At 34.8% G+C, this 15,814-nt stretch overlaps 1 protein-coding gene across 2 annotated transcripts; it reads right to left on the bottom strand.

Moving 5' to 3' along the window:
• Positions 1-10,744: 10,744 nt before the first annotated feature.
• On the bottom strand, positions 10,745-15,595 carry LOC137404598 (uncharacterized). 2 transcript variants are annotated; one of them, XM_068090815.1, is made up of 4 exons: positions 15,450-15,595; positions 12,944-13,250; positions 12,027-12,208; positions 10,745-11,353 (listed from the first exon to the last, which is right to left on the bottom strand). In XM_068090815.1, exons 1-4 carry the CDS (start codon positions 15,577-15,579, stop codon positions 11,172-11,174), a joined length of 801 nt encoding a protein of 266 aa, XP_067946916.1. In that variant the 5' UTR covers positions 15,580-15,595; the 3' UTR covers positions 10,745-11,171. The 2 variants fall into 2 exon arrangements, with proteins under 2 accessions (XP_067946916.1, XP_067946918.1); XM_068090817.1 differs by having other exon boundaries at positions 10,745-11,350.
• Between the last annotated feature and the right edge of the window lie 219 nt (positions 15,596-15,814).

Raw genomic sequence — 15,814 nt, 5'->3', positions numbered from 1 at the left:
GTCTTATTAGACAGTGACAAAAACAAAGGTAGAACATCAGACAGTAACTTACCTGCTGAACAGAATTTTGGAAAAAACTTCAGCATAGTCAATTACAAAAGTAAGACAGCTTACGATATCTAAACAAAGATTTGAAGACAATAATCAACAGAATTCTAAAATATTTTCAAACAGGGAGTTGCCCTACCTACGTAACCAAAAAATGACAAGGTTACTTAATTAGGGTTAGTGTTTTAATCTTGAGTTAACCACTTTGTCACCATATTAAAGTATTCAGTTGTACTGATGTATGATAAAATATAGAGTTGTGACTATATTAAAATTTCTTTATTACTGTTTAAAATTTCATACAAGTTGATATGATCTGTTCTAACCTGTCTTGCGCAAAGATATAAATCTGTCACCCTGAGTTTTTGACCACTCCGGCTCAGATGTTCTATTCTAGTTCCATTTCCATGTTTAAGAACAATTTGTTAAAGTTTTGATAGGATTTTTCTCAGTACAAATAATGTGAAGATAATTTTAACCCGTTCCAAAACTTAAAAACATCGTTTTTAAGCCTTTTACATTATTTCACACAATAAACATTATATTAATAGAGCGGGTTAGCATGCACGTGTATAAAGTACACTGAATTCCCGTATACACTCTATTAATAAAAAAGTCTATGCTGTGGAATGTATTGCTGTGTCTGTAAAAACTCATACCCCTGCCTCATTTTTTTAGATTTTAGTGTGAAAAGTCACAAGTTGTACAGGTGTACAATTGCGAGCAGAATAACAAAAAAGTTGTTATGCCGCACCAAGCTGCAACGATGGCATACCAAGCTCTCCTTTGCCACTAGCCTTCACCACCACGACGTTATGTGCATGTAGTGCAATAGCTGTAGCCAACCTCACGCAAATGTGCCAGTCTCTACTGCCAACACCTGAGTGCAAACCAATGTTATAACAAACTACAGCCATACCTAATAGTTATATAACAAACATAACCAGCAGCTTCTGCTGCTACATGACAGTCCTGTCTGCCCAGACCACCTCACACCCTCCTGAAGGTTTCTAGCTAGCAAAAGAAAAAGACACAGCAACTCAGTAACATAGTTCACACGTTCTGCTCTCCTTCATCCAGTTTCCGCTTAAAAATTCACTGGGTTTCCATGCTTCAAATGGCTTCGGGGTTTCTTCTACTGCAAATCATAGAAATGGTAAAATCTGAATGAATTCAACACCATTTTACTACGCTTAATTTATGCAAAGGCAAAAGCAGTGAAACTACTGCCACGGAAACGCTCGGATGTCACAGAAACGCTCACTGCGAATGGATTTGAATCGATAAATACCTGGCGAAGCTATACCCAGTAGAGGTAAAAAATTCAGCACATTTCATCACACCACCAAGTGAGTGTTTTCAAACTACTATTGTTAATGATGAGTTGCTCATACACCGATGATCAGATAATTACCTTTTTTATTTATTTTATTACCTTATTTATTAAATAACTGAACCTACTGATGGTACAGATTCCTACTGCACTGGTGGCCGACGTCTTCCTAGGCTTAATTCTAGGCTTTACTAAAAGCGATTGCCGCTCATGTGATCTTTGAAGTAATAGCTGTATAGCAAGTAACAAATTCTATTGCTGTTTTTTTTTAATATAAAGGGCAGCAAAAAGGAAAAAAATAGAAACATTTGAGCAGCTATCCTGGCTGAGATAGTGCAACGAGTATACGAAGCGCGAATTAAAGAGGGACTGTGACTCGAAAGCCAGTGTACTCCAACATGTTCTATTTTGAGGAGTACATTTTAGATTACTCGAAAAATCGATCAAGTGCCACTACGAATCGTTGAAAAGGTAGGGTGCGAATGTATCGGCAGAGGTCAACTCTTAATTCATTCGAATCATGGAAATCCAACAACTGATTCACTGTCTTATATATAGCCAGTTTTGTTCACCAGTTTTATGGCTTTCCATGCAAGCCAGCTTTTGTAGTACTGGCTAATTACAAGAAAACTTAGGATATTCACATAATATCTCACACAAATAGCTGGTGGGCTTAATTCTGGCAAACTATGAAAATAAAATGTAAAATACAGTCATTTACTAACCTACATGGACACAATCGGACACAAACGGACACAACTGGACACAACCGGACACAGCCGGACACAACCGGACACAGCCGGACACAACCAGATACAGCCGAACACAACCGAATACAGCCGGACACAACCGGACACAACCGGACACAACTGGACACAATTGAACACAACCGGACACAACCAGACAGAGGCAACTGAGCAGTGACATCGGGTTTTCTCAGCATATCTCGAGGTTGTTAGAGTTCCTAATTTTGGTTTGACTTTCCAATGATGATGATAGCCTTTAATTTTTTGTTTAAACTTTGATTTGTTTGAAATTTGACGCACTCCAAAACCAAATGAATTGCATATTTAGGTTGATATTGACAGTTGGCTTAATGCATTCGTTTTGATGGCATATAGTGTAGGCCCTACTTGGATATTTGCCATTTTAAAATAAAACGTTTGAAATTCTATTATGAGCTCTCACTAATATAAGTAAAGCAAAATGATATGTTTGTCTGCTAAAAGCTTAAAGCCTCTAATAGTATACTGCATGATCTAATAAGCCTCTAATAGTATACTGCATGATCTAATAAGCCTCTAATAGTATACTGCATGATCTAATAAGCCTCTAATAGTATACTGCATGATCTAATAAGCCTCTAATAGTATACTGCATGATCTAATAAGCCTCTAATAGTATACTGCATGATCTAATAAGCCTCTAATAGTATACTGCATGATCTAATAAGCCTCTAATAGTATACTGCATGATCTAATAAGCCTCTAATAGTATACTGCATGATCTAATAAGCCTCTAATAGTATACTGCATGATCTAATAAGCCTCTAATAGTATACTGCATGATCTAATAAGCCTCTAATAGTATACTGCATGATCTAATAAGCCTCTAATAGTATACTGCATGATCTAATAAGCCTCTAATAGTATACTGCATGATCTAATAAGCCTCTAATAGTATACTGCATGATCTAATTAGCCTCTAATAGTATACTGCATGATCTAATCTTGTGAACATGTGCAGCATATTTGTACTTTTGAACTAGAATCACCAAATTACATTGTGGTTAAAGTCATCTAGCACCAAAAGGGTTAATTTGAGTTCTGCAGTGAATGGCTTTTTAACACTTTAAACACAGGAAACACAAATATTTAATACGAAATAGATTGCCTAAACTCTTTTTGTCATTCACAAAAGTTTCTTTCTAAATGGTAACATAGATATTACATCAAACCTCTCTCTCCTTCACACACTGACAAATGGTTGCTTCTTCTTTTTAATCCACCTGCAACAATAATTTGCTTGAAACTCATTTCATTGTCAACTGCAGCAGCTGGAAAAGCATGATTTTCCTTCTTTTCAGGCGCTTATATAGGCCTGTTTCATTTTTCAAAGAGACGATGCTGATAGCAGTGACTGTGATAACAATAATCCTGAAAATGAGAAAACTGAGAATCCCGACACAGACAATTGCAATGGTGATGGAGAACATGAAAAGCGCAAGAAATGCTGATGGACCATGCTTTAACAACAAAGACAGACTATGTTGCGGCTACTGACATGAAAAATTACGAGATACACTCACTCATCAGCGCACTTTAATATAACTAAACTAGTCAACGTGATGAGTCACATGCATCCTTCTGAAATTTATTCTGGCTTGTCTGTTATGAGTACATCTTTAGAATTCAGTATTTTTTATCTTCATCCTAGTTAAAGGCTCATTGAGATTTTTTACCGAGGCCTCGATTGGAGCATGTCTTTTAGTCATGCAGCTATAATGATGTCAGCAATGCTGATGATGATATTAATGCTAATAATACTATTGACACTAATGATGCTGTTAACGCTGATGATGCTGTTAACACTTATGACTATGTTAACACTGATTATGTTGTTAATGCTGATGATGATGCTAACATTGGTGATGATGCGAGCATTGATGATGCTGTTAACACTGATTAGGATGTTGACACTGATGATGATGTTAACACTCATGACGATGTTAGCACTGATGATACTGTTAAAACCAATGCTGAAGTCAAACTAACACTGCTGTTAACACTGATGATGATATTGACACTGCCGATGTTAACACTGCCGATGTTAACACTTATGATACTGTTAACACTGATAATACTGTTAACATTGATGATACTGTTAACAATGATGATATTGTTAAAACGGATGCTGAAGTTAACACTGATAACGTTGTTAACACTTATGATGTTAACACTGATGCCGATGTTAACACTGATGATACTGATGATGGCCTTCACACCACTTTTACAGATGAGCAATGAATTTTAGCTTGACGCTAATGCTTTTGTTACAGAAACTATCTTTTTGACCTTTTGACCTTTTTAACCATTTCATCTTCAGCGCTGCTTGTATTTGTGATTCCAGTTTGTGTTACTTTCAAGCTGGAAAATATTAACTCTTTAATCTAAACATTGATTTATCACTAAATTAGCTGTACACTCTCTTTGCAGTATAAAATATTGTAACAGAAAATAGTATAGCTCTAAAAGTTGGCTATATACAGTATATATATATTAGTCTCAAATAGCCTGCAAGCAATTATTCTATCAGATACGAACTCTGCGTGATATAGCCGTAAAACTATTCAGTTTTTATAATAGGCCCATACGCTACAAACAACTGTATCAGTCATTAACCCTTCTAGCTCCGTTTTAATGTATCAAGTTTATTTGTATTTTTAGCTTCTTGTACTTGAAACCTAAACTACTTTACTATTTATACGTAAGATATCATGAATGATCTATAAAACCTGTAGTAGGCTCCTCAAAGTTTCACGCTAAAAGTTCAGCTAACTTTGGCTGAGTTCCATTTAGTATACTAATCAATAAAACTACATAAAACCACAATGCTTTGGATAAAGCATTTTTTACATTAGTCATTATATCGAATAAACAGACCAGACATGTGATAGATAGTGACTTTGATTGACTCATAGTTCTGGCTGTGATACTGTGTTGCAACAAACTATTTCTCACATTGATAAGAACTTGCAGTAGCCTGTGCTGGAGGAAACAGCTAAATTCTGAATTGGCAGACTTTATGAAAAGAAACTCTTGTACAACCATTAATTCTTTATAAAACAGTTTGCTTGTGAAATTGTTTATACAATGAAAAAATTATTCACTTTAAAGTTACCAATGCCATAAAAAACTTCACCTTTGGAGTTGTCCACTCTATAAAAAACAACTCCATTATAGAGCCATTCAGTCCATAAAAAGCAATATACTCCAGGTCACCTACTTTATAAGAAACAATTTAGCTTGTCTGATACAGTACATGTATATGGGGGCAGTTATAAATAGTTTTTATAAAACTTGCAAACTCTGGTAAATTCAACTAAATCATGAGCCTTTTTGGGTGATGGTTAATATTTTTTGGTTACTATTTGCTACACACTGCTTTTGCAGTTTATATTCATGACTTGTTGGCGTTCAGGGCAGCCTGTTGAATTAGACTTCTTCTGTAGTCAAACCAGCTACAATAGCTGAACAATGAACAGGTTGCACCAGACACCTACATGTATATCCATCTCTTGCCCGAAACATCCAAAGAACAGCCATTGCCTGGCGGTCTAGAACCCATAGCCTGCAAACAACAGGTATGGGCACCATTCCCAAAGAAGGCCACTGGTGATGACAGGTATGACATCCAACCTAGTATTGCTCTCTGCATGTCTCCACTCATTGAGGTTACCTCGCTACTGGACTCAGACATGTCCAGCCAAGATCACAGAGCCATTGTTTGTACAACAGTGGCTGTTAAAATAACATACACAACCGGTGCTTGCAGTAAGCTAAGCAGACATTATTAAGCGAACTCGATATTCCTTCAAGGGATTAGTGAGTTCATTAATTAGTTGTATTACATATACATTAACTTGCAACAAGTTTGTTGAAACTGTCACGATAGTCTAAAACCTTCATTTTTGTATGAATAAATCTTTTGCCAATTTTCTCTTTTTTCTTTTTCAAAACGACTTCCTAGAAGAAGCTCTACTGTCTAATATGTTACCTGATTTTTTGTAGTTTATATGTATATAATTGAGGTACAAGTATTGATACATAATTCCAGATTATTTTAGATGTAACTGGGCAAAGTTTGTACCAGAAAAGTGATAAGTTCAACGCACAACTGTATCAAGTTTTTATAATTTGGTGCCTACGATTTGCAAATTGTTGTATGACTCGTATTCTACCTTGTGTAAAGAAAAAGTGTGCCTAGTAATTACACTAGTTGTGTGCAAATATTCTACACAACTACACGACTATTCTATAATTCTACAAATATTAGTTGTGGCTCTACAAATAATAGTCATAGCTCTACAAATTGTAGTCATGGCTTTACAAATAATAGTCATGACTCTACAAATAATAGTCATGGCTCTACAAAAAATCATCATGGCTCTATAACAAAAAATCATCATGACTCTATAAAAAATCGTCATGGCTCTATAAAAAATTTTCATGGCTCTATAAAAAATCGTCATGGCTCTATAACAACTCATCATGGCTCTATAAAGAATCGTCATGGCTCTATAAAAACTGTGCGCATGAAACCATGTTTAACTCACTGTGCTGACTTAGTAATTTTTAAGTAAAGTAGCATATCTTTACTATAATCAGAGTCATGTCCTCTTGATGGTCCACAGAAGAAGGTTAAGAAAAAGAGTGAATTATACGGGATTCAAGCTCAAGAGCCCAGCACCTACTCTAAGCATTCACCTTACACGATTTTAGAATAATTGTGCGCTCACTTATTTTCTGTACTCTATTGGTTCACCTAATGATCACTGACAGCATGCTAGGCTGCCAGGGTACTAGGTTTTTATAAAGATAAAAATTAAGTGCCCATTTATGATCTTGCATATATATAGCTAAATGGTACTATCAGTGTTTGATTACAAACCAACAGCAAACTTAAATCATTCTTCTAGCACAGATTGAGTATGACGTAAAAGGTACAAGGTCACACTCTGACATTTAGCTTATCAACTGAATATTCAGTTAGCATGACCTTTACTGTGTAGTTTCTCATCTTCCATGACCTCTAAAGCACCACTTCTCATTGCCCATGACCTCTAAAGCACCACATCTCTTTGTGCATGACCTTTACAGCACCACTTCTTTTCTCCATGACCTCTAAAGCACCACTTCTCATTGCCCATGACTTCTAAAGCACTACTTCTCATCCCTTATAATCACTACAGGGCCATTTTTCCTCTAACAAAACCTCCACAGCGCTAAAGGACTAATTTGTACCATAGTGTTTTTACTTTTAAACCAAATAATTTTGATATTTCTCATGAGTTGTAAATAATGAAAAGGTTACTTTTTTTAATGACAGCTCATTCTAAACAGCGATATTTAAATATTTTGGGTGTCTGCAAGTTCAGTTTGTTTAACAACAAGAAGGTTGTCATTATTCTTTGTGCTTTTCTGTTTTGGTCCTAGTGTCTACTTAAAGACGAACTTAGACTAAATTTTATTAGATTTTATCAGAAATTATCGTCATTTTTCAATCATTTGCAATTGTTTTTGATGTTTGAGATCATCTGACTGCCAGGATGTTTCAAGTTTAAAATTGACCCAAAACTTGATCGCTGTTAAGTACTCAGAAAAAACAAATGTGCAAAATGATATCACAGGTTGATATCGTTGCGATAATTGATCTTGCCTATTGCGTTAAACTTGCAACGTTACACGTCTCCATTCTTTTAATATTTTAATACTATAAACGTCATAATTGCACTTTTGCTTCATCTAAGGCTCTAAGCGGTTTAACTGTGATCAAGTTTTATCGATTTTAACTTTGAAGTATCCTGTCAGTCGGATGATTTCAAATATCAAAAACAAACGTAAATGCTAGAAAAATGTCGATACTTTCTGATACAATCTATTAAAATCTTGTGTAAGTTCAAGCTTTTATATCTCAATTTTACCTGTGTTGGTTGACACAGCTCTAAAATGTGAAACATCGCTACTACCGGTATAATAATAACAAGGCAAATAAATTTTGGGAGTTTAAAATATTTCTTATTGTCAGGAGTTGTTCACTGGCTCAGCTCAAATTAGTGGTGTCAAAAAATAGGGAACTTATTCTCATGGGTGTCAAGTGATTTCACTTTTCACCTCTTTTATAACAAGAGCCGTTTGGAAGAAAACAGATGCTAATCATAGTCAATGAATGCTACCTACATATTGTTATTACAGTTTTGAGGCTCTAATTTACCAATCATCATAGCTACTCTAACACAAGCTTTAATAATAAAATTTACTTTTTGTACAAGATCGTTGATCTACAAATTGGATATTTTAGATTGAGCTGTTCTAATTCAAGTGATTTTTAAATAATTATGCTAACTGGACCATTTTCGTTGAATATTCAAATGCAATCAGCGTTGACAAATTACAAAATACTAGTATATTGGCGGCTCGGTATGCTGTGAGATAATCAGGTGTATAAAGTACAGAGAATAAGTGTGCGCGCAACTATTCTAATATTATAGAATGAGAATGATTAGTGGAAGTGGTGGCATGCCAGGCTGCTAAGCCAAATGTCGGGAGTTTGAATCCCGTATGAAGCAGGTTCTTTTTCCAATCTCCATCCATGGCTTTGGACAAACAGACAGACAAGTCTCTTATTGTGGTAACAATTTAACCCACGTTTTCTTTTAAGAATTCTGTTGATGTGTTGATCTAGAAGAATTTTAGGTACAGGCAAATAAAAAAGAAAGAATTTTCAACATAATTCTTTTGACTACCTTTGACAGAGAAAAAACAACGGCTGTTCAACTTATATTTCATCAAATTTTGCCTGAACCTTTTAGATATTTGTATCGAGAAGATGATGTTTTTGATATACAATGTTGCTGTTTGTGCAGTAAAATGTTGCCTCTCAGCAGCTGGTGTTGTATTTGGCAGCAAAGCTTTCTGGTTGTTTCATGACCCTTGGCTTGTAATAACATTACAATATTTGCGATCAGCCTTTGCCAATGTGAAACTATTGCATCCTAGACTGAAAGCAGAGAGCTGACACGCTTCAGTATCACCTTTCGCTTGAAAAAATACCGCTGGTGTGTCTATTGCGTTTATAAATAGCTGAAATATCGACAAAGAACAGAATACAATGCCAAGAACATATTTTGGGAGAACTGCGGTTGCTAGATGTCAAGTCTTTGCTTTACATTTTCCCAAGCGCCGTCTCCTCTTCCAGCAAAGAATATTACTTTTCTAAAGATTGAAAATAGATACCTCTGTGTCATGACAGGCAGGTGGTCTCATCCACATTTTATATGCCATAAAAGGCTGCATTCCTAGTGTCAGAGTTGTGAAAGAGCTATGAAATATATTTCATCATACTGAAGCTACAATTGTCAGATTAGTGACTGTCCTATTTCTGTGAGACAAAAAGTTAGAAGCTGCAGAAAGGTTCAAGACATTGCATCTAAGGCTACTTCAAAACGTACAGCTTCCACAGTTATTACAAATACTCAGTTGTTACGCCAATGAGTACAATGCAGCAATGCATAAAACGATGATTAGCTCCAACTCTGTGCAATAAATTAGCACAAAATTTTTTGCAATTTTTTAGTGTTTACAAACAAACTCCGGTAATAGTTTTTTCTTACTGTATTTACTTGTGCAAATAAAACTTGGCTACTCCACTGTAACAGGCTTGAGCATATACATTACATGTAAATCTATATATAAATTTAATTTGTTCGCTAATCGTGATGAGATGTACAATGATTTAATTTTGGTAAATGAGCTATTGAATAGTAACTCATTATTATTAAAAAGTTAAATATTTAATGAAAACTCGTTGTTCCTTAAACTGTCACAAAGGCTTGTCCGTAGCAATATTTAATAATTACAGGTTCAAGAATTTAGTGGGCGGGTAAAAACTCCTCTAATCTTTGCTGACTTTAAAAACTTTAAATAGTTTTACACGACGAGATAACTCCCTCAGCCATCGCCTCCCTTTTATCTATCACTTTTAGTACAATGTTGAAAACGCAAGCAACAGTTAACTTGAAGTGTATTAATATGAAGTGACAAACACTTAACGCTTGAGTTTCCTTTTTCAAATGCAGGATAGTTTGGCTTGTGGCTGTCATTTATGTTTTATCAATAAAGATTTTAAGAGTTTTTCTATAGTACACAATATCTTTTGCAAAGATACACGCTGACAAATAATTTACAGGATAGTTACATGTAAGCTTAATTAAATATGAATGTAACAGCAAGTTAATGACTGTTGCAGTTCCTACAGTTATAATCTAACAGATTATAGGAACAACTTTTATATTGTGATATAACTTTTTCTTGTTTGACGGTACATAGTTTCAAGTCTTTAAATGAGTAAATTTTATTTTCATCAGTCAATTCGGTTACATACAGTATTTAGAAACAGGAAAAGACAAGCCACAAATAAAGGGAGATGAATACAAATATATCTAATATCTGGGTATTAAGGCATACTGAGTTTACATTAAAATAATTAATCCATATAAATTTGTTATTTATACTTTTTATTTTTTAGTATTGAAATGCATACTTTCCTTAACATATAACAAAATGAATTAAAATTTGTGATAACTGTAAAACTGAACCGAAGTATAAACCATGGGCAACCTGCTACATACTAATATCACTACTCATTTACATCTATTGATTCTACTAGCTACAGTTTTGCTGCCTAACTGTGCATTGCGCTAATAAACATACTAATTTGTGCTAAAGAACATACTACTATAACTGCCAGGCTAAAATATTCTACTTATTTCAATCTCACAATAGGGTGATAAGAAAAAGTATAGACATTGTAGCACTAGCTGTACTTTGAGCATAGAAAAAGAAAATATTAGAACATAATGATTTCTGAATGCATAAACCCTGTTTTCTATAATATTAAAAAATCTGCAATTTAAAACTGAGAAACAGAAAAAAAGCACAGGAACGTTCATTTTTCGTTGATGTATCCTATTGTTGGTCGTGACCTTAACAAGGTATAACGTAAACACTGTCTAGATATGTTGTAGCGTTTGCTGGTCATGCCAGGGAAAGGACAGAGCACCGCTACCAACCTCCTCATACGCTGGCGGCGCAAAGGGGAAGGCTGGCTGACTAGCTCTGGGTGAATAAGGTGGAAGAGAGGCTTGCAAACATTCAACATCTAAACAGACTGATTCATCTGCTGATGCTTCTGCTGAAACGGAAAAAAGGTGAATGCAACTCCAAGTAGGCTGACATATTGTGAGGGATTTCTAGCTTACTAAACTCTTACCTGATCATCATAAGTGTTCTTGTCCAGAAAGCTTCAGCCTTAGCTTTAACCTTTTAGTAATTCCTTATCTAATCGTAGCAGGCGCTAAGGCTATTTATATGTTAGATGTTATTAGTAGCATTTAGAAGGTAGAGGCAGGTGTTCTAATTTCAATAATCTGTATATATGACAGAATATAAGTACGAGGTGCTTGTTTTGATAATAAGATATTTGTTTGAGTGGCTATCGAACTTGCTACTGTAGACATACATGTATGTTATGCTAAGATGTTGATGTAAAATAAGTAACAGCAAAATACCTGTAATACCTCAATAAAAATATTTGAAGTTTATACAGTGTGCTACTATGGCAACCTTTAAAATTTTATTAAAACTATATGAAATTGGTTTAAAATTACTCAACGAATTAAAACTGAATGGCCACAAGTGAAGCAACTATACATGTTTGCACATGTAATCAAACACTAACCATGATTGTGTGCATTTCTGGTGCAGTTTATTAATATGCGAACCGTGTGATGAGCATACAAGCTGTAACTAGTCACTAAAACATGTCGGTATATCAACATGTCGGTATCGTTAGACAAGGTACTTACTTTTGTGAACAATGAGTGGCAAAGGAGCATAAAATCTGTTTGGAGTGGAAACAGAGGTGAGATCATCTTTAGGTCTTGCGCAAGAGCAAGTAGCATACCTGCAGCAGCAGATTATAGCTCCGCCCACAATGACTATGCTGACCAGGATAATAATAATGGTCAGCACTGAATTAAGGCTGCGCCTGTATTGAAAATACATAAGAAAGTAAATTATTGTAGTATAAAAACTATATTGGTAAACTATTATGGAGAAGCTAACCTGAAATATTTAGAAGACATTCAACTTGGTGTAACAGTTCCTATTACATATTATATATTTTATGTTATATATATTATATATTGCATGTTGTTATATATATTATATATTGCATGTAATATATTGCATATTATGCATTTGTTTATTGCATATCATATATTGTATACTATATATTGCATATTATATATTGTATAATGCATATTATATATTGCATATCACATATTGTATATTATATATTATATATTGCATATTATATATTGTATATCATATATTGTATATTTTGAATTGTACATTGTATACTGCATATTGTATATTGCATATTATATATTGCATATTATATATTTTATATTAGATAATATATATAATACTGGTGTAAGTACAAAGTTTTTACACTAAGTTAATTGAAGCTGCAGTTTTGTCACCACTGAAGTCACAAAATGCCTGAACTTCCTTCCATTCTCTAGTACAGCAACTTTCCCTCTACAGTTGCACAGCACAAGTAAATAAATGTAGACCTCACATATTAAACTACTATCTATGGCACTTCAAACTGCCAGACATGAGACTCTGTGATTTGTAACTGCTGCAAAATGTTGAACTTGTCTCTATGCATATTCAACTAAGAAAAAGGTACAGATTCATATGCCAAATGCTTTCTCACCTTTTACCATGTGGCTTAATTGTTTGCAGCATCCAAGAAAATGTTGATGTGGATTGTACTGTGTTGGAACAATTAGGACAAGCATAGGGCATGCTTGGAGCATCAATTGTGTGATTGCCAGAAATAAAAGTGGTGTTATCAGGGCACACTTGTTCCTCAAGAGCACATGTCACATAGGAACCATTTTTTTGAAGACAGCAGCCAAAACTGTAGTTTGTAGCATTTGTGTCCCTGGAGCAGTCATATATGTCTATATGAACATCTGATGGTAACCAGCAGTTGTGTTCTCTTTTCCAGCCACCCTGGTCTACAATGATAATTATTATATTAACAGTACACAGCTGACTTAAGCGCTTCTCATTTTGATTTTACTCAAGGATTCTAGAGAGTTCTGGTAGCTCCTAGTTTTATACTTGATGTTATGTCTTGTACCTTTAAACATCTTAAAGGTTCTAAACAAGCTAAAATTTCATTATTTTAAACCTGCAACTTCATTACTCAGTCTAGGTGAGGGATTAATACTTCTTAGATCAGCTGTGAGCCAGTTGACTATCTTTAAATGGTGACAGCTGTATAAGCTGACATAAAGTGAAAAAACAATGTAGAAAAGTTGTTTGCGTAATAAAATCTTTTTCCATATATAGAATTTATTTATGGTAAATAGCTAGCTTTAGTTAGCTAGGTAACAATACATGGAGATTGCAATTAATTAAAGGTTCTTGCCCTGTAGGAGTTGTTCTCTCATAGCCTAGTTATACTGATTTCATTTAGCGTTGCTAGTGCACAGTACATATAATTATTGTTATTCCTAGTGTTTACGCAGTCATTGACTAAATTCAAAGCGAGCGTTGGTTCTATTCATGGAGCGAAAAGTTGTCACTTATACCAATACTACAGGAACGTGTTTCTTAGAATCTGTGGTGCCCTTAGAAGTGCTAATGTCTAAATAGTTTTAATAAACACGCCTGCCGCTACAGATCTCAGGTATGAGTCAGTCGGTAGCTTATGGTTTTTATGGCTCCAATGATGGGTTGTACCCTTGTCGTTGTCACACCGCATCCTCCAAACTCAAATCTCAGTTTTTGCTACTTTCTATTTTCTCTTCTTCATTTTTTGTGACACGTATGTCACCTTGTTCGGGTTTGATGATAATCTAGCATTTTTTATTCTTGTTCATCAATACTATGGCTGGTTTTTATGACTCAATAAATTATTGCTATTATTTTGGTTTTTGCACAGCTGATGTTCTGCTGACTTGTTTAGTGTTTTTGACTTCGGGTTAAAACAACTAACCCGAGATATCCAATACTTTTTTAATAATCCTTGCTGGTCCCCTTTATTGCTGCAAATTGCACTATGGTGATCTCATTCTTTTTTATTTCCAGGGTAGTCAATTACTACAAGCTCTCAACCACACAGCTTCTTTATCAGGCTGACAGACGCTCTCCACGGTTTCCTCAGCTCCATCGCCATTGCTTAGTTTCATGTTCTTGTGTTTCACTTTTCCTTCCACTACTGCCATGTCAATTAGCCTTGTATGCACTAAAAGCTTATTTTTCACTCGAATACTTTTAGCAACAATCTTACCGTCCGTCTGAATTTCTATATCTCATAGACTCTTTATCTCTCATTCTCCATCACCGGTTCCATTCAGTAGTCGTATCATTTCTTACACATTTAAATGCCATATTGTTGACATAGATTCCAATGCACACGACCATTTTGAAATTTTTATACTCTCCACCCATTAATTTCAAGTGTTCAATGGCCTAAGGCTATTCAGGTAGTTTTTTTTATTATGCTTTGTTCCCTAGTACAAGGTTAGGTCATCACACACCGACAACTTTGTCTGTCTGTCTGTTAGTCCTACAGCAGCGTCCCCTTTACTATGTGCTAGAAGTGTTTCCTACCTTTTTTTACTATCGCCGAGTACTTTGTCTTCCTTTCATCTGCTCCAATTATTTTACTGTTTTTAATTATTGACCACACTTTCATAATAATGAATTTCAATATAATGAATTAATGAATAATAAATATAATGATTTTGTTTACATGTGACACCTTACACAATGCTATAGAAATAGGTAAGTGTAATGCGTTCATGAACTCTAGTGAAACCAACGCCACCCCGATATATGCGATAGAACACAGAATGATATTATGGCTATTGATCAACTCTCAAAGGTCATTTGTTTATATCTTATTAGTTCGACTAACAGTTAGTTATCAACTTGGAGTTGATCATGGCTGAGATTTCAAATTCTTTTACTGCTAATGGTACAAATATCTACCTGGGATCGTATAAGTTGGTAAACTAAAGTGAAAAATATGTCCAATGTAAAAACATTCAAATAGTGGCTTTAAAAGGAAGCATTAGATTTAATGTAAACTATAAAAACACATTTAATTTGGAACAATATGCTGCTGAGGTGGCTTTTGCAACCTTATTAAAGCAAAAAAATCTTTCTTTAATATGACATAGAGAAATGAAAAACAGCCTACTTACAGTTAGGGTCTATGTCAAAGTAGGGATGGTAGCCTATGGTCACAGAATTTGCTCCTGGAATAAGGCTGCCGAACAGATAAGCCAGAAGAACAAGCAGTTCTTTCGCCTCCATTGATATTTTCAGCAGCATCTTGTACCTACTTTTTGCTACTTACTGCTTACTTGCAGGAGAAAAGATTGACAAGTGTTTGATCAGTCTCTCATAACTCACTAGTATATGATAGTTCATGTTAATCAGTGTTAATCTATTCAACCAATCAGCTTTAGTTTAGCATGACTAGTTATTTCCTGATTGGTTACATACGAATAAGGGGCATAACATGATTACGAAAGGTTATATCACTAGCGCTCATTAGTGTTTGTGT

Source organism: Watersipora subatra, chromosome 9, assembly GCF_963576615.1.
Source record: "Watersipora subatra chromosome 9, tzWatSuba1.1, whole genome shotgun sequence".
Classification (NCBI taxonomy): Eukaryota; Metazoa; Bryozoa; class Gymnolaemata; order Cheilostomatida; family Watersiporidae; genus Watersipora; species Watersipora subatra.
Note: the sequence above shows the minus strand (reverse complement) of the source record. Positions and strands in the feature narration are given on the sequence as shown.